This window comes from Haliotis rufescens, unplaced genomic scaffold (assembly GCF_023055435.1).
Source record: "Haliotis rufescens isolate VD_foot unplaced genomic scaffold, xgHalRufe1.0.p SCAF_5, whole genome shotgun sequence".
Classification (NCBI taxonomy): Eukaryota; Metazoa; Mollusca; class Gastropoda; order Lepetellida; family Haliotidae; genus Haliotis; species Haliotis rufescens.
Window position 1 is genome coordinate 7,034,780 of NW_025964223.1, and position 24,154 is coordinate 7,058,933.

The window sequence follows — 24,154 nt, forward strand, 5'->3', positions numbered from 1 at the left end:
TAATATTTTGTGAAAAAGAAAATTCTAAATACGAAACAACACCGATAGGATATGTCATCGCAATACGCATGCGTCATGAGATCATTATGATCAACAAAGGTCTTGGTGACAAATGTGTATGAAAAACAGGTAGAATTTAGCGGTATTTGTGTAGAAAATTAGACAATTCGATCGTTGGATACATTTTAGGATGAATTAGGATCATTACCGATTTCCCTGTGATGGTCCATCAGGCCTTAGTGAGGGTTTTTCTCCCCTATAGAACACCACTGTTTGCAACTGATGAAAGACCATCTCGTTTATACTGCTGTTTCGACAGAGTCTCCGTCAAAACATATTGACGAAGATAAGGATAAAATGGCGAAAAAAGTGAGAAGATGGGAAGTATTTCCAGGAAAAAATAAATTTCACTGCAACGGAAGAATCATGATGGCCAAACAAACTGGAATCTTCTACTTGACTTGCACCTTAATCATCGTCACAAGTGGACTGTTCTTTGCGTTCGAGTAAGTACTGGAATTTTATCGAATTGAATTACATTTCAGACTATTTCACTTCATGTCGTAACCAGTTTAGAGCAACATACCACATTGTCATCAGTGAAACAGAGCTGTTAAGGAAAAGTCCAGTGATTTGTTTTCAAATATTTAGGAATAGTTTTATTGAACAGGTTCATTCAGATATGTTGGTCATCATGGCCACTTCCTGAAATTACCCACCAGACATGTCAGCAATCAGTTGATCAGTTCCATATTTATTGAAGGATTGGAAACTGATACGTCGTGGGTGTTTTTCACACTTGTATCCATGTGGGGAATGATCCGGGGCTTCTGCATGACGAGCGAACACTGTATCTACTCGTCTATCCAACTGCCCTACACAAAAAACAGTGAGGAACATGTGTCTAGTGTTATGTAATAATGTCATGAATTTCTTATGACCACTGAACAGGGTTACAGATATTAAAATAGTATTTATGGTACCCCTTGGAGCTTTCATTTTATTTAGCATTTGTCTTATGACCACCTTACTTTCAGTTGTTTGAAAATGCACAATACATTTGAAAAGTTAACCCGACAAATTTTCAATACTAACGTGAGTGCTCTTCAACCTGCAGTCCAAAGATTTTTGTCACAGGTGGAAATGTCTTGGCTTGATACTATTTTGATAGTGGTTTGGTCAGAGAGAAATGTTTATCACTGTATGTGTAAGAGAGAGAAGTTTTTAAGATTCTTAATCATGTTAATATTAAATTCTGCACATGTATTAAAGAACTGGATTATCAAACTTTAAATATATGATTTATTTAAGAAATATCGACTTTTCAAAAGGCATGTTAATTTGATGAAGTATATCAAGATGCCATGGTTTTATTACTTTTATTGGTATCCACTACAATTGGAGAAGCCTTTTCCTAGTTGTATAAGGTAAAGATAATTGAGATATATGATCTTAACATGAAGGATAATTACACTGTATGGATTTAGTTCAATATTGTCCACAAATCCTGACAAATTGGTGCTCCTGGTGCTGTTAACTACAAGACAAATTATGTAATTAACTTTTCACAAGGTGTCCTGACCTCATATAGGTGATATTAATGTTTGATAAAACTGATATGACACAAACAGACATTGAATTGTAATTACATTGACAATCCAATGAAGCCAGTTGATCTGTGCAATTAGGGTATGATGACATGCTTCAACCAAGTCTGTGAGCCTGACCACCAGATCCCGTTTGTCGCATCTTACGACAAGCATTGGTTGCTACAGACCAATTCAAACATGGATCTTCACAGGGTAATGTCGAACACTGAGTAGTCTCTATTTGCTATGACAGGTCTGTTATAAGACATACCATATTCAACGTAATAAGCGCCCAGGGGGCTCTCAAAATTAGATATAGGGGTCTCTTATTAGAATATTATTTTGGTGAAAAAAAAACAGTTGAAAGATAAATTTCGTGGTTTATGCTGACAGCCTGAAATGTTTATATACAGGGTATGAAACTCCCAAAAATTTCAGCCAGACCACAGGACTGGCTAGCTGAAATACTTGCCAGCCCTGACCAAAACCTGCCTGCCCACTATAATCATATGTTTCTCAGGATAAGCTAACAGGGTTTCTTTTTGGTTACATTTTATCATTCATCTTTACATGTGAATTAATGCTTATCATCGGGAAATATTTAGAATAGTTTCACATATGAAATATAACCCGACCGTCGGGCAGGGGGATTTAAAAATCTGGCAGCCCGAGTGACCAGTTACTACATTATACATAGATGTACAATGATAATGAACTTAACAATATGAAATAAGATACACTTCAATCTGCACTGATACACACACACAGGTTTACAAATGGTGTAATTATTTACTGATGGTCTATAAATTGTTCGTGTTTGACATTTTGGCTTCATCATGTCAGTATCAGCGTTAGAAACTAACATTTTTAGTCCACATGTCCTCACAGTTAGCACCTATGTCACAATCCTTAAAAATAGCAAATATCTACTAGTCCTTATGATACCATAACTATTGGGCAGTTTGGCAAGGACTTTTGGACTAGTTCCAATCTCTAATGCTGTGTATTCAGTCAAATCATGTGTTGATGTTGTCTGAAACAGTCTCAATAAATAGTATTTTAGATGTCAAATCTTAACGCTTTATTTGTTTGATATCAGAATAAGAATTCTTGTCAGTATGTGACTGTTATGAGTACGTTTCATCGTCATATTATAAACAAGTGACCACATCACACCGTGCCTCAGATTGAGCATGATTGTCCAGGGGTCCATCTCATTAACATTAATGTTGAAATTAAAGATTTTGGTGGTGCCTATTTTCAAATACTATAGCTGCAACTTCCATTACATATATACATCTTGTATAATGAATAATGTATTGTTTCAGAGCTGTTAGTAATACCTCATGCATATTTGGGGGTGATTAGTAAGCCTCGTGGATAAGGCACTCACTCATGCCAAAAGCCTGGGTTGATTCCAAAATGTACAATGAGTGAAGATCATTTCTGGTATCCCCACATTAATATTGCTGAAATATTGCTAAAAGTGTTGTGAAACCATGCTTACATACTCATGTATATTAGTACAGTATTTAAACTTGTGAATTTACGATTGTAATATGTTGACATTATGTAAGAAATGATCAGAATCCATACTTGTCTTTATCGCTCTGAAGCTGCCCTTTGAGGTTTTAGATACAAAGAATTTATTACTACACAGGCCATTACATACACCTCCACAGATGACAGGAATATTAACAGGGATTACCGCCAATGGGAATAAGACATCAATGGCAGCGCGTGATCAGATGGATGTGACGTCGCATGTTTTTATGTGTCTCTGGCTTGTGTGGCATGGTAGTTTCTACAGATAGAGTGGTCTTAGATTGTGTACGTTGTTCAATCACCGAGATCAATGCTGGGAATATTGACCTACCCTGCAGTGATTCTTCATGCCAATTTGACCTCAATCCTATGTGGCTTGGAATAATCTCCATATCAGTGTCACATCATGTGTCACAGTGGCAGCATGACACAGGGTGACCTTTGGTCAGCATGGCCAAACTGGCCAATTGTGGCCATTTCACAAGTGTGTCACGTATAACTGGAGGCATAATGATCCACGGAAAAATATACAATATTAGAGTTCTGCTGTTTCTACTCTTTACTTAATCAGGATGTTTGTTGTGTGGAATTTGATCGTTAATGATTCGTTGGGAACTTGAGTTCTACCCATCAATCATTGACGCTCTGTGATTTTAGGCGCTAGTCTGAAACTAGAGCCTTGTAAGATTTCTTCATGTCTCTTATCTATGTTATTCTGGCCCCTGGGGCGGTCGGGTAGCCTAGTGGTTAAAGCATTTGCTTGTCAAGCCAAGGACCCGGGTTCGATTCCTGACGTGGGTACAATGTGTGAACAATGTGTGAACCCCATATCCGGTGTCCCCTGCAGTGATATTGCTGGAATATTGCTAAAAGCGGCGTGAACATGGTAAAACCAAACTCACTCATTCACTATTCTGGCCCCTATGCTGAGACCAACATCTGAAACTGCAAAAACTGAAACTTCTGAAACAAATTAAAGTTCGGGCTAGTAGTCTTAGGTTTTGGCATTGATTATGTATTGTGGTACTCACTATTTGGTATGTTTTCCAGAAAACACGTCATATGTTGTTTTCTTCTGAAGGCTGAGTCTTGCCAGTTATTGTCTTTTGATACTGTATTAACCATGCAGGTAGGGTCCTTATCACAACCCTAGGGTTCAAGGATTTAGGGCTGTCCCTTGATTCAGAGTATTATGGCAGCAGCAGAAGAAACCAAATGTTTTAGTCCACTAGTCCTTATAATGATAACATATAGCAAAACCCTTAAAAATGGAAATTTCTACTAGTCCTTATGATACCTTAACTGTTGGGCCAATTTCTAACACTGGGCAGCAAATGTCAAGACCCCCTTGACCCCACTTTATTTTTGTTTTGTTTTTAATGTTTTTAATGACACACTCAGCAATACTGAAGCCATACGACAGCAGTCTATAAATGATCAAGTCTGGACCAGAAAATCCAGTGATTACAATCACAAACGTCGATCTATGCATTGGGGTACAATGAACATCAATCTATGCATTTGGGGTACAAAGATGACATGCGTCAACCAAGTCAACCATTAGTCGCCTCTTACGACAAGTGTAGTCGCCTCTTGACAAGCATCGGTTGCTGAAGACCCATTCTAACCCTTCTTCATGTTGGACTTAATTTTAAACCCTGGGATAATTTTTTATATGCTACGACTGTATTACAACAAGTAGTCTTGTTTCAGTTATGTGGGGTAGAAGAGTGCCCAGTACTCAAGCCGTCAGAAATGGGGATCTTGTGGTAATAGTTATTGACCTTGAGTAGTGTGTTTCACAATCATATGAAGGTTGTTCTTGCTCTCAACCACTGGTTTCCACATGCACCAACAGGCCATGTGCTATAGCTGTAGAGCTGGTGACACAGAATAACGTTCACTCACTCTTTCCTCTGTTTAAGCTGCCATGAAATATTACTGACAACTGGGTTAAACCTGACTCACCGATTATGTATTTATGATCCAGTGATTCACTGAGGTTTAGGAAAATGAAAGATTTTCGGAATTATTTTATTATGGAATGGCTCTCCTATGAATCTTATCAGCTGGCGATTCAAATATTCAGTTTTACATTTTGAAATGGCTCCAAAAGACAGTTATCATTTGTCTTTTGAAATTTAATTAGACATTTTTCTAGAAAGACAAGTTAGGGAGCGGATGATGTTCATTTTAATCCTCAGAATTTGAATATTTGTTTTCTAGTAATCATATTCTCAGTAAACTTTTAAAAGTATGCAGTGTCAATCATTCTGCCTTTTTGATCAGTATGGTGGATTAATATAACATACTATTTAATGAACAAGCAGTTTTGATTCCTATAACTCTGTCTATTATAGCATTGACTGCACAATGAGGTCTTTAAACATCGATGGAGGTCACCATGAACTGGAATTCATGTTTTAAAAAGATTGGGCATGAAAATTTATAGACTTGGATAATACTGAAGTAATTAAAGTTCAACAAGGCTTAATGACGCTGCCGACTCAACTCCTCTACAGTCAACACAGTCAACATGTACGCTTGCCATCTTCACACTCAAACCATGTGCCACCAAATTAAAATAGGCAACAGAGACAACAAGTCAAAATGCAACCAATTTCATCAAATTGATTTCTCTTTGGAACTTTGTGGCCAAATCAATGGCTGTTTTACTGGAGTTGAAATATGGGTCAGCTAGGTCACCAAAAGGCTTTGAGTTTGAGTCATGCGGGGTGGGATCTCCGGATCATCCATCAGCCATCATTCATGGGAAGTTCTCCATCTTCTTGGTTCACTTGTTCAAGACTTGCAGTTTTTGTGGAACCAGGCAAGAATTAGTTTTAGTTGCTTGATGTTTAACCAGGCCCTGAGTAATATTCGAGTTGCCTATGAGTTGAGTCTGCTCCAGACAAACCATCAGTCTGGGTCTCTGTCCACTCGTCTGATTCCTGAGTCTCATAAAATTCTGTTTGGTCTAGTAAGCTCAACTAATAATAGTATGATTACACTAAAATCTACTGAAAATAATTTTAAGAGCTGTGTTCGGCCTTGCGGACTCAAAGTTTTTGGCAGAACCTGAACCAGTGATTCATGTTTATAATGTTCAAAGGGACAATCAGTCAAGTCACTGTGTCCGACCACCTGGTCCATAGAACTTAGTAGGGGTGAAACGATACATCAGTGCACTGGTGAATCATGAGTTTTCATTCGAAGATACAATACACGATACTTTTTTTTTCTGTATTGATACAAGACGATACACTTGCTGATATAAATTACTTACTACTCCTTAAATGATCCCCAGCATTTTTGTGAGTCAACTATTGCAAAATGTGTTGTAATTAGCCTTTCAAGTTCACTACTAAAAATATTAGTCACTACAAATATGTGTCCACAGGTAGCTTTTCCTCTTAAATCTGCTCTGAAATACTTATAGACTATTAGTCCAGAAGTTTCCACGAGATTTGACGTATTTATGTGTATCGCAATATGTATCATATCATGACCTATGTATCGTGGTAAGTTTTGTATCATGACCTTGCTGTATCATTTCACCCCAAGAACTTTCTGCTGTGTATTCTCTGCTGATGATTTCAGCCCCTATTGCAGTAACATGAGGTATGAAAATTAGCATCAGTCGTGAAAGATTCTACAGGGTGGTTGGGGTCATACTATAGAGGGCGACATACAATATATCATCAAGTGTAGGTGTGGTAAAACCAATGGCAACGTTCCTCACCATCAGGGTGCAATGCCACACAATGAGACAAGGCACACTTGGCCACCACACAATCCTCAATGTAATTAGGTTGGAATCTTAAGCCCCTGAATCTCCACAGAATGGCTCAAAATAAGAACTGAGATGTGTGAATATATCTTCATAAGTTCACATAATTTTGAGACGTGACATCAGGTGATGGGATTGGAAAAGATTGTATTTTCTTGATTTGATGAAAAAATGATATTTTGGTTCTCGGGCTCTTTTCATACAAGTAATGAATCTTTTCATGAAAACATTTTATTTCTCTTTCTTGACAAGAATCTGTAAGTGGATAGCACTTTTTTTCACACTAGAATAATAAACTGACTCTAGTTTTTCAAATATCATTGCTGGAGATCTGATTTGTTGTTGTTTTTTGTTTTTCTGCACCCTAAAGTAGAGATAGATGAGAAGAAAACTGCTTGTCTTTCTCTGAATATTTATTAAAAATGCTGTCGCTCCCCAAAGTGTTATTTGTAATGGAGAGATCAGCTGGGTCTGATTGCGCTCATGTCATGACTGGTGTGCCCACAGCATGTGTATGTTCTTAGATCTGCTGTCAGTTGTATCATGGAGCATTAACAGATTGTGAACATGCAGTTAATTTTGGGATATGTTGATATATATGTTGAATTTTTTTCAAACAGCTCAACATGATTTAGACACGAGAGCTATGTTTTGAAGAGACTGGGCTTTAGTGGCCTTATTTCTATGTTAATATATTATCATTGCATTCGTACTCTCATGGTATTGGGAGACAATTACTTTTTTGCCACCTGTCAATCAAACAACATGATTGACCAATCAGAACATCTGAAGAGATTCAGAATTGGATGTTTTTTTAATGACAAATCAAATTTTCATAGTTGCAGGTATATTTCAGGTTTACTTATGTATCGCTTACTTATCCATCATATGTAGATAAAAAATTCGGACAAGAAAGAAGGAGAAATATGAGCTGAATGTTTTTAATCATGTGACAGAATTTACCTGACCTGGCATTGCCGCACACCTGCAGTTGATTTCACAAGCATGAGGAAGGAAATAAATTCTTTCAATTGTGCCCTGGGGCACTCAGTAACTATTAATCCCTCCTCCATCTCGGTGAGGGGCGGTCGGGTAGCCTAGTGGTTAAAGCGTTCGCTCGTCACGCCGAAGACCCGGGTTTGATTCCCGACATGGGTACAATGTGTGAAGCCCATTTCTGGTGTCCCCCGCCGTGATATTGCTGGAATATTGCTAAAAGCGGCGTAAAACCATACTCACTCACTCCATCTCGGTGGATGTCATTTCACCTTGAGTTAGAAAATAACAAAAGATTTGTCCACTTCGTTATCATTGAGATTGATAATGCTGTTTTATGTATGAATTCCCTGGGTTATTTGTGAATCATGTTTTCAGCATATTCATGTGTTCATGTCCAGTGTTCTGTTTATTTGTGTGAAGGTACATTTATCACTACCCTATTATAATAAACGGTTTTGTTTAAACATAAGATTTCTATGTGACTTCAGGAACTGCACTTATGATTTGGACAATGTTGTTGGTACTTGAATCCTCATTGGACTTCCAACCTCACTCTTGCTGATTAAATATTAATGTTTTGTTCTGTGTTGAAGTTTAGTTATTGTACAAACTATAGATCATTTTAAATAGAATATGTTTAAACCAGACTTGATAACAACAACCAAACAAATATGGCGATAATTGTCTAATCTGAGTACCCCTGTGGGGGTTCTAGGGGTTCCCGGGCAGAATTGCTTACCAGCAACCTCTGCTGGACGTGAAGGGCCTTGAAATGGATTAGGTGATCAGGTTCACTGACTTGGTTCCCTGCAAATAACTGCAAGATTGTTGATGCAGCATTAAGCAACACTCACTCACTCACTCACTCACTCACTCACTCACTCACTCACTCACTCACTCACTCACTCACTCACTCACTCACTCACTCACTCACTCACTCACTCACTCACTCACTCACTCACTCACTCACTCACTCACTCACTCACTCACTCACTCACTCACTCACTCACTCACTCACTCACTCACTCACTCACTCACTCACTCACTCACTCACTCACTCACTCACTCACTCACTCACTCACTCACTCACTCACTCACTCACTCACTCACTCACTCACTCACTCACTCACTCACTCACTCACTCACTCACTCACTCACTCACTCACTCACTCACTCACTCACTCACTCACTCACTCACTCACTCACTCACTCACTCACTCACTCACTCACTCACTCACTCACTCACTCACTCACTCACTCACTCACTCACTCACTCACTCACTCACTCACTCACTCACTCACTCACTCACTCACTCACTCACTCACTCACTCACTCACTCACTCACTCACTGTGATCAAGGGCCACCACAACAGGGATCATCTTGCCCAGACTTAATTATTTACACACCATCATATAGCTCGAACATTGTCCAAAATCAAAACATAAAAGTATAAAACATCATGATGATTCCATAGTATGATACAATATCCGAAGGTCTCCAAGCGTTATGATGATAATCACATGCAGTAACGGTGTGCTTCCAGTCATAACAAGGAGCCGAATCTCATTATTCCGCTCTGATGAATTTGTAACCTTGTCAATACTTGTATCAATCACTCTTTCAACTAGTATTCTTTCTGTTAATTACTAAGCACTATGCCATGTATATTCACCTATATTTTGAATGTTTGTACCGTCTTAAATACTAAATACATGTAATTGCTTGATCAATGAGCTGTCTGAACTATGATGAGTTACTGGCTAGTTACGTCGGCAGTATCGATTGTGGAAGGAGAAATTGATTCCTGAAGCAAGATGAGGCTGCTATTGATGACAAATGTGCTATGTACAAATACTAAGCATGAATCACTTGTCTGATTGGCTTAAATAACTAAGGCAGAAAAAATACGTAGTAAATATGATTCACGTAGAGTAAATATGTTGTGTTAGTAAACTGGTCACTGTGACCAGACATAGACCAGACACTGACCACACACTGACCACACACTGACCACACACTGACACTCCGGTAATTTACACTGGAGGGCTGATTGGATTGTGCAAGGCTCAGACATTTTAGACATAAACATTCCATTTCCAGTGAAGGTAGACATATATTGCCTGCCATCAACCCTTTCAGGAACATGCTGGTCAGAAAGGAGTATCAGGTGGATAAAATGGCTGCTTTGAACCCCTGATTATTAGTGCTGAATTTTGAAGACCTATTTATTGTGGGAATAGTACTGTGATAGTACTGTGATAGTACTGCGATAGTACTGTGAATGTGTGATAGTTCAAGTTGTTTCTGCTAGGCTGTTGCAGATACAAACATTTCTTCGATACTAGTCCAGTATCAGCCCAAATGTTGCATGGTTTGATGAAGTACTGTCATACAATCAGCAGTTTGATCTTGAAGTTCTTTGTAAATAGCTCAGAGTAATTGCTGATTATTGTCTGTTATTCATGTGTGATCATTTTCTGAATAAATGCTCCATATGTACAATAAGAAATGTTATCAAATATCAAAACATTTGGAAAAGTAAATAATTTTTTTATTAGAACCTATCAACATACTGATAGTGCAGTGCATCCTGGATTTTACTTTTGATATCATAGGTACAATTTGTGAAGTTGGGATATTGCTAAAAGCGGTTTCAAACCATACTCACTCACTAACTCCTAATGATTATGTTCCTTGTTCTGACAGCATAATACCCTTGCTTGTGGTTTTGTTCTGTTTTGACCAGAGTGGTAGATGTCGATGACTATCACTTTTAAACTGACACTCTGTACTGTAATATTACAGAGCAGTGCTAAATCCTAAACTCTCACTGACTTTGAGACTTGAAATTTGAGAGCGACGTAATGCCACAAACATGTTTTCCTTAATTATCATGCTTATTATCATTTTCATAAATTAAGACAAAAAATCTGAGATCATGTCTTTTTGAAATGCCCCATTATTGAGATAGTATGGACCATTGCTGTTGCCTACGTTATCTGACCAAATGGCTTGAGTCCCTGTGGGATTACAGGTTAGCACAGGTCCCCAACATGTAACCAATGGATCGGGTTGTCAGACTCGGACTTGCTGACAGCATGTTCTCTTACCCCAGTGTAGTCTGTCATACGGACCTGAAACAAATATATCCAATACAGCCCGTGCAAGTCTATACTGTTTGGCAAGTCTAGATTACTGCAGTCTGAAAATAAAGAAAATCTCTGGGCTCCTTTACATTATATTTTATAACTATAATTTAACAACTGTTTTTTCTGTAAAATGTGTTTATTTCAGAGACTAGATGTTAGTCTAACCCCGATAGTCACAGTGGCACCATTTGCTCTCAATTTCGATCACTGGATTGTCCGATCCAGACTCATGTTATTTACAGGCCACTGTCATACAGCTAGAATATTGCTGAGTACGGCTTAAACCACAAATAAACAGACAAACAAGATGGCTTAGTGAACCTCTTGGGCGTCATTTACCCAGTTCGCAGCAAGTAAACAGTGTGATTAGTAATTGATTTCTCCAATGGATATTGATCTGCAGGAAATGCATCATGGAGGGTTGGAAGGCAATGATGTAAGCATGTACTTGGGTATTTTTAGGTGGGTGAATCATCCACATTGATTTGGCTTGAATAGTTTTAAGTTTTCAATTTTGAAATTATTTTTATGGTTGTTGCTAGGGTAATGTGCTTTAATTAACACAACAACCAGGAAAGAGCTTGTTATTGCTGGTAAATGCTTTTGAACAATGTATGTTAAATGAGTTGGAATGAGATCAGAAGATGAGTAGAAGTTTCACTTAGGATTGGCCCGTGAAGATCCGTGGTAGAATAGATCTTCAGCAACCCATGCTTGCTGTAAAAGGCAATAGTGCTTGTTGTAGGAGGCAACTAACAGGATCGGGTGGTCAGGCTGACTTGGTTGATGCATGTTATCAATCTCAATTGCGTGGATCGATGCTCATGTTGTCAATCACTGGATCGTCTGGTCCAGACTCGATTATTTACAGACCGCCGTCATATAGCTGGAATATTGCTGAGTGCGGCGTTAAACAACAAACCAACAAACTTCACTTAGGATGGAATTAGAATAAAATCAAATGTCTGAAAGTACATTATACTTAAAATTTGAATGTATTTCTTTTCAATATGTTGATAAAAATACGAACTAAAGTAAAGATAAAAATAAAGCCATAATGAAACATGTCTTTTGTGCACTACATTATTTTGTAAACAATTTTAAATTGGGTTATGTAATAACAGGCCTTCTATTACATGTAACAGAAACAACATTCTGTTTCCATGGTAATATTCAATTTTGACAGTTTATCAATATCGGAAAATGCTGGTTTGAAAACCAACATTGAGAACTTTAACAGTGAAGTGAGGCAGCTGATATTTCCTGTCCATATTTTTTACATTTTGTCATCTGTATCCATGAGCCGTTACCTTTAAACTTGCCAGGCATACGATAGAAACCAGAATCAGGAAGTCCCCCCTCCCCACCTCACAGGAACCCACCCCCACACATTAGCCTCTGAATTTTTAATCATGTTCGAAAGAATTTGAAAAATTCCTGTTATCGAAAGGGAGCTCGGTGAAGAAGTTGGAAATGATTATTTTGAGGGTGAACAGATGGTTCAGACTGGTTGCTGAGGCGCCATGTTTGATTATCACATCAGTATCACGTTATCATGTTATTGTACCGGTACAGTCGGATGCTATTTGGGCCCCTAGATGTCCCTGGGTTTGTTATGAGGTGATGTAAACCTCTCTATATCTAGCTTATTACCAGTTGGCAATTTGATGAACGATATTAGAAGTGTGTACTGTTTAAATTAGGCTATATTTACGGGCAGCGGGGGACCGGTGAAGTTCTGGTGTAGAATAGGTCTTCAGCAACCTATGCTTGCCATAAAAGGTGAGTATGCTTGTCATAAGAGGCGACTAATGGGTGGTCAGGCTCACTGACTTGGTTGATGCATGTCATCGATCCCAATTGCGTGGATCGATGCTCATGATGTCAGTCACTGGATTGTCTGGTCCAGACTTGATTATTTATAGATTGCTGTCATACAGCTTGAGTATTGCTGAGAGTGGCATTAAACAACAAACAAACAAACAACAGGCCATGGAACTGATCATATGAGGACTGAAGTGTCCTATACACTTGTCATGTGATACACTATGTATTTCAGTTGTCATAATATAATACACCTGTTGTCATGTGATACGCTATGTATATGACTAGTCATGATACACAGTTATACACTATAGGAGACCGGTTCATTGTCAGATGGCATGAATATAGAACAACCACAACATTATAGTAAATTCAGTGGTTTGTAGGTATTTATCAAGATGTGATAACTCAGTACTTGCTACAGGAGATGTTGCATCTTCAAAGGGCATAATTCAGGGCTCCAGATAAACTGCATTAACCATATTCGACGTATTAAGCCCCCTGCTCAAATAAGCGCCAACGGCAATATTTGCTAATATATTGGCTAGTGAACAATCCCAATTAGCACCCTTCCGATTGATCAGTGTACACAAGACTTATTTATTCATGTATAAAATGCACCCGTGTGTCATATGCAACCTTAATTATGGGCAATTAAATTCTGGAAAAATATATCTGTCGTGTATAATACGCACAGACTTTTCTATTGTATCATTTCAGGCTGTCAGCATAAACCACAAAATTTATGATCTTTCAACTCTTTCACCAAAATTATATTCTAATAAGAGACCCCTATTTCTAAATTTGAGACCATCCTGGGCACTTATTACGTCGAACACGGTACATAAAATGTGCAGATTAGATCACCATTAAGTGATTAACCGATTTATTTTGAGTTGCTGGCATACAAATACACATGAAACGTTTCAAAAACTCTCAAAATGTCTCACGTGTTGTTAATTGTTTTTTAATTAGATGCTGTGAGTATACATAAAAAAACACAGATTAGAAGTCACCTGAATTGTAAGAAGAATTATGTTTTTACAAAAATGTCTACTTATTGCTGTAAAAATATTCAATAGATTGTACCCAAGGGAGTAAAAACAACGAATACTCAGAGAAACCAATGATTACACATGGTATATGTTCCCTGCATTGTTTTATTGTACAATAAACAACTCCCACTCGTCGTTTATTTCTTAAATATGTTCACCATATGCACAGAGTAGCTCCATGCAGTGAACATTCAGTGAATCGTTACTCCTGTGTTCAAGTTGAAATTGTTCTTCTTCCACAAGCAAAAACATTTGCCAGGCAAGAGACCATGTACCTATATCACAGGTCTCTGGCCTGGCCTATCCTGCAGCTTGAAGGCTGTAAGGTGTTTCACTAGAACTAGTTGAAGGGTTAATGTGATATGATGAACGGGCAGAAAGACCAAGTCCATCAACAAGAAGGTGGTCATGTGCTTCTGATTAGTCTCAGACCAGTGGTCTTGTCCTGCCAACACTCGCATCAATCATTGTGTAACTTACTCACTAGCTGGGGTCACATCGATTGGTTTGCCATGTGATCGAGCATTCCATTCTTGTCAGCGTGATATGAACACCTTTATTTCCAATATTGGTTTGTCAGTTGATCTCGAAGGGAAGTTTGTACTGAGGATTAGATGTGGACATTTAATGAGGGTCGACTAAGATGTAGTGTGTTGTATCACGCGATGCATCACCATGGTGACCATGTTCTCTGTCTCTCATCACCACAGTGAAATGTATATTAACATTGTGACAGGACCGTGTCGTAGTCTTGTTGAAAGGGTGTCTACCTGGATATCGGACGATCAGAGGTTAGATCCCCGGCCGCGTCATATCAAAAGACGATAAAAAATGGGACTTGTAGTTTCCCTGCCTGGCGCTGTAAGTGCAATAATCCTGAATGCTGTAAGTGCAATAATTTCACCTCACCTTCTAGGTTTGTCAAAACTATACCTAAGCATGCAATGATATATAACAGCATGCAATGATATATAACTGAAATACTGTTAAACCTCATTCACTCATCGCCATACAGCTTGAATATTGCTGAGTGCGGGATTAAACAAACACTCACTCACTAAAGAGGCGACTAACGGGATCGGGTGGTCAGGCTCGCTGACTTGGTTGATGCATGTCATCGATCCCAATTGCGTGGAACAATGCTCACGATATCAATCACTGGACTGTCTGTCCAGACTCGATTATTTACAGACCGCCATCATATAGCTGGAATATTGCTGAGTGTGGTGTTAAACAACAAACAAACAAAACAAACAAACAAACAATTAATTGTCATGGATTTTAAGGATCAGCCTTTGAGGATTATGAAGGACCAGAAAACTTTGAAATAAATAGCTACTGGGTGCAGCTTGAACACGCCTAAGATACACTGTTGCAAAGTAACCAACAACAAACTCTGACTGAAAGCCAAGTCGATGACATGTATTGTTGGAAGCTGATCGCTGCTTGTTGAAAAGGCTGAAGGAAGAGATTGAAGCTGTTTGAAAAGCACCAACACTTCGAAGGTCTATTAGCCTTGCTGTCAGGCGGAACTGCTGGTAGCATTCAGTTTACCGTTCAGCAAAATGTGATATGGTTAACCAAGTTCACAAGAAAGCCTACGGGTACACGTGAAACTGGTGAAGTGGGCTCCAGGTTCTATCAGTCATTCAGCATGGCAGGTTGAGCCGACCTACAGTATCTGTTCCAAAAACTCTTCTATCTTACAGCCCTGATTTGTTTTAGCATCAGTTTCAGATTAGTCGGTGAATGGGTGTTTACTGTTCTCAAGGTTAGAAACAGACACTTGTCATGAGACTTGTTCCAATTACCTGTTATTTACTTAATCTCATTATGTTGGATACACAACAAGAACATGGTAATCAGAGAGTCATATGGTTGGACTTAGCTTACTTTGTCTCCTTATACTGTTTTTTAGTCAAGAGACTCATGCCGATATACAGATTTCTCCTCTGATACAAGATTACCGAAAGTGTATGCAGGGGTTGAAAATAGCACTAGCCCGCAATTTCACCATAAGTTAAAGGTGTTTCGAGGGCTGGTAGAATTTTGAATATTTTGGGGTTGTTCCTATATATTATCGTAGTTATCACTAATTGGGTTGATTTCTCTCCCTAGTATGTATTGGAGACCATACTATAACCCTGTATAAGCAAATACTCTATATAGCTTGTGTTATCTATTGTAGTATTTGGATGGTGAACCACTGACATCACCCATCTGTTCTGTGACGACCCGTGAAGATCTGGGGTAGAATAGGTCGTAAGCAACCCATGCTTGCCGTAAAAGGCGATTATGCTTGTCGTAGGAGGCGATCGGGTGGTCAGGCTCGCTGACTTGGTTGATGCATGTCATCGTGTCCCAATTGCGTGGATTGATGCTCATGATGTCTTTCACTGGATTGTCTGGTCCAGACTCGATTATTTACAGACCGCCGTCATATAGCTGGAATATTACTGGTTGCAGCATTAAACAACAACAAAATAATAGAAATACAATAGTGAGTGAGTGAGTGAGTATGGTTTTACGCCGCTTTTAGCAATATTCCCGCAATATCACAGCGGGGGACACCACGAATGGGCTTCACACATTGTACCCATGTCGGGAATCGAACCCAGGTCTTCGGCGTGACGAGCGAACGCTTTAACCACTAGGCTACCCGACCGCCCCAGAAATACAATAGCCAAACACAATTGTATCAGCTTTCACACATGTCTTTTCTATCTACCTGGGCCTCGTTCCACAAAGTGATCTTCTGAGCGCTGCGACTAGTATTATTAAAGTATGGGAGTTACGATCATTTTCATAAGTGCTAAGATCGCTTTGTGGAACATGAATCAGGTCTGTGTGTTATGAACATGACCCCAGGAGACTCCATGGGAGGCAGGCAGTTCTTGTTTTGGCTCTTCTATTTGAGACTTGTGTCTGACTGTGATAATGTCACCAGGCATGTATCTAGGCATTTATTCTCAGAGGCTGATATTTGGCTGTGATGAATGTCAGTAGGTCTTCTCAAATTGGAATAAACAACTTCCAACTTAGGTTTACTCACAAGTTTAAGTTTTAGTACTCAGTAACTGGGCAATTTGAATAAAAATAACTTTGAATTTAAGAAAATGAGGATTTCCAAAAGTTCCAATTTTCGACAAGATAACTCTTCAGTTGAGGATCCTCTGTAAATCTGTTGTGTCTCCAATCTGAAATCAAGTAGCATCCAGTATTTTACACTCTTATGTTTCTTAAATGCCTGGCAGATTTGATAATGGTGTTATGAAATGAATTTGTTTTTATGGCTTGGCAAGCCTGACTTCTAATCAAGCAAGCTCAAATTTGTGTTTGTTCCAAGCATATCTGATCTCCATGTGATATGTTCAAGATGGCGTAGAGCATGCCGGGGAGCTTTTTAATTAACAGTTTTTATCATGTGCTCATTTACCTCCCCGGTGTATCACTGTTAGAGTGAGGCGTTTATCGTATTTGTGACGAGGCATGTCAAGTATGGACATTCTGCTCTCAGTTACAGACTGCAGAGTGGAGTGTGTGGGCGGGACGCAATTGTCTACCATGTTACCATGTGTAGGCTCAAGCTGTTCGTTACTATAACTATTCAATCAATATGAACAGGTGCAACTATTTATTTTGTACTATTTGTATAATTAAAATGAGTTTCCTCTCTGATGGAGATGTAATGGAAAAGGGGGCGGCCGGGTAGCCTAGTGGTTAAAGCGTTCGCTCGTCGCGCTGAAGACAGGGTTCGATTCCCGACATGGGTACAATGTGTGAAGCCCATTTCTGGTGTCCCTGCCGTGATATTGCTGGAATATTGCTAAACGCGGCGTAAAACCATACTCACTCACTCATGTAATGGACAGGACCTTGTGGTGATTAGGTTTCTAAGGTAAGTTGATCAGGTCATGGAGAATCTGTGGGGATTTCAGGTTAGAATTGGTCGTCATGTTGGTCGAACAATGCAACTTTATGGAATGGATGGTTAGATTTGGTGACTTGGACGTTAGTGTGTCATCATACCCTGAAGGCTTGGATTGTTGCTCGTAATATCAATCATTGGTTTGTCTGGCCCAGACTCTATTATTTACAGGCTACTATCATGTATCTGGATTGTTACTTTATGCAGATTTTATAATATTGGAACAAAATGAAGAAAGAAAACAGGTTCACAGAGAAAATGTTCTTAAAATTATGAACAATTAATTAGATACAAGTTGTATGTAATAAATAATATGCATTGATTTATCTTCCTGAAAACACACCTGAAATTTAATTTGATAAAGAACATTTATCATTTTCATGAAAGCAGTTAAATGTTTGAAATGTTTGAAATGCTAGAAATGGTTTGAAAGTTGATGTTTTTACAGAAATCAGTGCCCGGACTCAGGTAATGCATATTTCATGTATCTAATGCATAGTGTACATATTTTAGACCCAAAGTGACTGAGTTATTACCTGATGGAAAACAGCTGCACCCACGCTGAAGATTCTACGTTATCCGTGTTGCATATCAGTTCAGAATTTTCCAGTCCAAAATGCTGGTTAATTAAAAAAAATGGCATCCCATAAAGAGATCCCTACTGATATGTCTTGTGATATTCTGCAAACTGAAGTTGCCATGGTAGCGATCATGTTTCATAATTAACTTGAATTTGAGTAGTTTTATCTTTCAGACCTAGACTAAAACCACATCAACAAAAAAATGAATGTAAGCTTAGCATGCTATTATTAGTAATAATAATATATTAATAATAATTAATCATAGCTCCATTTCTACAAATTCTTGAAGTCCAAAGACAAATTAAAATCTGATTCAAATAGCCCTGTGCTGTTGCCATTTTGCAAGGCAGTATATAACAAAGCTATGAATGTATCATTTCATTGCTTCAGATTCCCAAACATTCTTATAGATGAGCCAATCGGACTTGCTGTTGCATATATATATATATATATATATATATATATATATATATATATATATATATATATATATATATATATAGCCCTTTTGCAACCCCAGGTTTCTTTTGCAATAGCATGACAGTGCTGCATTGTTCTGAAAGGTACTGTGACATAACAGCAATGACACACTTTGTTGGTGAATTTGTCCCTCCCCTATTAAATAGCCTGCCAATATGTGATTTGTTTAGCAGCATCAGAAACATGGATTATAACCAATAAGCATTATGTGCTTGTAGCCTGGTTGACCTGTTCTCCTGATATGGAGCAGCAATACGCTGGGCATCTTAATAACCATTGTTGATGATGTGCTGAGAAAACACACATAGTGATCTGCTCCACAGCTGCGGAGTGTCCATGAAACTGGGGGATCATTGAGTGCTGCATGAGACTAACAGTAGTGGTATGTCTTCTAGTACCAGTGATAGGGAAGCACGTAGTTGTGACCAACTCGTGTTATTCAAGGACAAGCCGAATAGCGACTCGTGCCCCTCTTGTGGCCATTTTTTCAAATGGGTCCCATCTAAGCGCAAACGGGCATAGCTAAAAGAATTGTCAACTCGTTGCGTAATGATTCACATATATTTCCCCCATATATCATATATATTTTCCAGGTGCTATTTAAGACACCTCAGGACCTACAGTATTATACAGTGTGATTGAACACATTTAACTGTATCTTGGGTATAGTTTTAGATGCAAGACAAATGTCAAATAAAAATATATTCCTGGGGATTCTTTGACCGAAGTACTTGATGTCATACGTGCATTCTGATTGGTTTGTCATATTTTCGCATATAACATTCATCGATAGGGGGACGAGTCTTCTTGCAGGTTACGGAAAGGGGCGAGTGGGGACAAATGGGTAAGCACGCTCACCTGAAAAGGAGCTATCATGTATTGACAGACTTGTCAAAATGCTTGTCTAACATCTACTTCTAGTTTCTGAGATGAACATATTTTACTGATAAAAACAGTTGTTAAATTAAAGTTATGAAATATAATTAAAAGGCGCCCAGAGACTTTTTCATTTTGATGCTGCGGTAATCAAGAATTCTTGCTAAATATTATAGACTTGCATGGGCTGTATTGGATATATTTGTTTCAGGGTCTGTATGGCAGACTATCAAAATGCTGTAAGGTTTGGGTTTGTATTGAGCTAAACTGCCTATGGACGTTCAAACTGCCTATGGACGTTCTGTCTTTGAACCTGTAATCCAGTCTCAGTCATCATAGGTCCGAAGCCTTGGTCTAGTGACTTGTCGGTCTGTCTAGTAGGCTCAGCCATAACTGTCCTATTGACACTAATATCTACTTAAGGTATTTGTAAACAAGTTTGGGCTATGGCGAACTCAAGAGGTTTTGGACCAGCTGCTTTACCACCTGCCAGAAGCCCCTGTGTTTTCCCTTGTCGGCATGGAGTGAGTGTGAGTCAAATTATTAATGGCCCATGATCGCATCAACAGTGTTTCAACCATACAGAGATATTAGTTTCTTAACGGGGTAACAACACCAGATCCATCAACCACTTGCAAGTTTCAAGGCAATTGCATGCTTATCACGATAATAGATTGCTTTATAACATGTATAAATTCAGTTGGGTTGGTTATGGCTTAGTGCATGCAGAATGTACACAATACGATGTGCAGTCAATTGAAAGTGAATAAACATTGTGACAGTTGTCAAGCATGTAGACAAGGGTATGTTAGCAGGGGAGGTTACTCTAAGGTGTTGATGAATTCTCACTACATGTGTTATGGAGGGCTTTGATACAGGGTGGTGACAAAACCAAAACAAGGTTCTTTGATTAAACTGCTACAGCGAGGACATAGAGACACGGGATCTCTTTGTTTCTAACAATAAGTGGGGCGGTTGGGTAGCCTAGTGGTTAAAGCGTTCACTCATCACGCCGAAGACCCGGGTTCGATGCCAGACATGAGTACAATGTGTGAAGCCCATTTCTGGCGTCCCCCGCCGTGATATTGCTGGAATATTGCCAACAGCATCGTAAAAACATACTCACTCACTCTAACAATAAGTGGGCCGCTATGTAAATTATTAACCCCTAAAAATAATTGATTGAAATGACGAGTTTGCTCGGGTAGAGAGAAAAATGTCGAGCACAGATTGCACATGTGCATAAATGAGAAATTTCCATCTTTTATTTAGCCATGTGATGGGAGATGTCTTGCAGTTGAGAGAATTTTCCATTGTGTCACATCAGCAGATATGCATCTTTAGCATGATAATGATATGAAATATCTGCCTGTTGCAGGTGCATATATCTGTCAATATTACTACAGGATTGAATACGAACAGGCAATGTTTGAAGTACTATATTTTATATGTGGTGTCTCCACTATGGTATGAATCTTTCATACCTGTGGTGACAGCTCTTCATGGATATTTAGACCCGTTAAGATCCGGGTAGAATTCGTCTTCAACAACCCATGCTTGCCATAAAAGGCGACCATATTGCTATTAGTGACTTGTGTCAAACTAAGATATGCTTTGTGTTTAATTAGGTTAATCTCTACCTGTTTGAGAGATACCACAATTTACAGATAAACAAATTTAAGGATTTGAATCAAATTTGCTGGGCCTGCTAGTCCCTTTAAGATGCAGTTATTGTCCTCAATACATTGTCACAAAGTGCAGTTTGATCAAACATGAATAAACATGAAGACAGTAAACTGTTTTTGTCAAGTCTGACGCCATTATTGGCTGTCAAGATTGTAGACAAGAGTATATTAGTAGGAGAGGTTATTTTGGGGTGCTGATGAAATCTGATTACATTTATAATGGAGAGCTCTGATGCAAGGTCATGGTGACCCGATACTTGGCGCAGTTATTGTACTGCTTGAAGCATAGTTGACTTTTAGGCCCTTTTTTATTTCTTCATGTTATCCGTTTTCTTAAACCATTATAAGGATTGGTGTTCAAAATAAAACAATATTAATGCATGATATGTATTTGGGGCTGATATAAGTCTTTAAGAAGGATGGTTGGCAAGGGCAAAATTACAAAAACTGAGATGAAAGGAATGGGTTGTTGAAGTTGTCCTTTGAATGGCGTGACAAACAGTGGATTTCTTCCCATATCGATCAACTTGGGACTTTTTCTCCATAACTGAATTTTACTTACAGACTTGCTGGGAAGAAAAAGACTAAGTTCTTGTTATTTCATTCCTCATTTGTAAAACTGCAGACTCAGCACAGCCATAAACATGATGAACTCAGTTGTGAAAAATGACTGAATGATGTGTAGTGTCAGCAGGGAATTGTTTGAAGCTGCATTTATTCCTATCATTTTTCTCGTCAAATATTCCAAAGCAATCTTACCGCGAGATTAACACAATGGGTGGTACATTAATCACAGTTGAAAAATGACTTTGCCCTGGGTACACTTGCACTAAGTGTTAGTAGCAGCTGCACTGCAACTATCGCATCTCCCTTACATTAACATCGACTTACTGTAGCTTTAGCCTGTGCTCCTGGTAATGGATTGAGCCATTGTGGATTAACTCACAAGTTGTCATTCACATTGATAATTGGTAGATTTCTATGGGTATTCAATATTTTTTAACTCTGTTGGTCCAGTTGATTATGTATTATTATACCAGTGAGTTGACATTTTAAAAAAATTATAAGTACCCAAATTGTTTTTATGCTACTGTATTTTGCTCAAATACATAGGTTATCTGGAGCTCTGCATTAGCGCTATGAGCAAGTGGCCCTTGTTTATTTGGTACATGTTCAAGAAATTGAACCTAGGTGCTGTGTGTCAACTCCCATGCTTTAGCACAGCTATATGATATCCCTCTGTAGGATGTAGCCAGACTTGATGACTGTATCAGCTATTGTGAAACATAGCTGCAGTCTTTGCCGGTATGACTACATGTCATGTATCATCAATTCAACTCCCTCATCTATTTTGTGACATCTTTAGACCAATGCACAACTTATGTATCACTTATATGATATTTCAGTGAGCTGTGTTGCATTGGTGGCCCTGTGGTCTAAGGTGCCATGATTGGCTGTGCAGAGTTGTGTACCTTTGCACTGCTGGAATTAGCTAATAATGGGTTCAAATCCCAGGTGAACCCTGATTATTATCCTTGGTTTGTCAGCTCCCGAGCTGTAGGGTTTCACCAAAGTTGTCAACGTCTAAGACCTGCATCACTTCAGACATACCCTTTTAAGCTGACATGCCTTGATATAACTGAAATACTGTTGTATTTAAGACGGTGGTAAAACCCAACTTTCTCTCTCCTTAATTTTTCCTGAAATGCTTTCCATTTGTGGTTATCATCCATTTTATTTGTGTAACACTAGTGCATGTTTGATGGAAGACGAAGGATGATATAAACATAAGCACATGTACATGCAGACAATCCAGACCCACGTTGTGTATTTAATCCCACTTCCTGATTGTTTCAGCTGTGTGTATCTGGCTGTGGAAGTTACGCCAGCAATTCCCGCCATTGGAGGGGCCTTGTTTATATTCGTCATGGCAACATTATTCCGAACAAGCTTCAGTGATCCTGGAGTTATCCCGCGGGCAACACCGGACGAAGCTGCCGAGTTAGAGAAACAAATGGGTAAGTAGCACACAAGTAGCATCTTAAGACCCAGCTTTGTGAGTTCACTCTCTCTTCTATGTGGAATGGCATCTGGCATCTCCTTTCTACACTTCTCCCATTGGTTGGGGGAAAGGGGGTCGGGATGGGGGTGGGGGATGGGGTTTGACCCAGTGGTCGAAGCCAAAGCAACTTGCTGTGCGGAGTCGTGTCCCTTAGCTGTGCCAGAAACCCCTGATCGTGGGTTTGAATGTGATTATGGTACTAGGTTTGTCAGCACCATACCCGTGCTTGTGGGTTTCAGCTAGTGTCAAGTATTTAGATGTGCATCACTTCGGACTTTCCCGACACATCAAACTGACATGCTTGGATATAATTGAAATATTCCTCAAATCGATGTTAAAACAGATACTTACGGGTTTCCATCAAGACCCCTGTCCATACCCTGCCTCATTCCTTTATAAGGCTTACACCAGCATGCTAATTTTAGCACATAGGGTTTTTTTCCACCCACAAGCTAATAATGACCAATGGCATCCTTTACTCGAACTTAAATAAATTGCGATGACAGGGATTTATCTAGACCTGTTTAGAGGCTGTTATTGGGCCCCAAGTCTGCAGCAAATGTTAGTCGAAATGTCTAAATTGGACTTA

The 24,154-nt window shown here is 38.9% G+C and overlaps 1 protein-coding gene across 7 annotated transcripts in view; it reads left to right on the forward strand.

The window, feature by feature from the left end:
- LOC124116561 (palmitoyltransferase ZDHHC18-B-like) overlaps nt 1-24,154 on the forward strand; it is a 99,969-nt gene that overhangs the window by 9,421 nt on the left and 66,394 nt on the right. For 4 of the 7 annotated variants that reach the window (XM_046477942.2, XM_046477948.2, XM_046477946.2 and 1 more), the window contains exons 1-2: nt 60-506; nt 23,361-23,521. In XM_046477942.2, the coding sequence (XP_046333898.1) occupies nt 283-506; nt 23,361-23,521 (385 nt within the window). In that variant the 5' untranslated portion in view covers nt 60-282. Of the gene's footprint in view, nt 1-59; nt 507-23,360; nt 23,522-24,154 lie in introns of those variants that run through there. The other 3 variants (XM_046477943.2, XM_046477944.2, XM_046477949.2) reach the window with 2 other exon arrangements.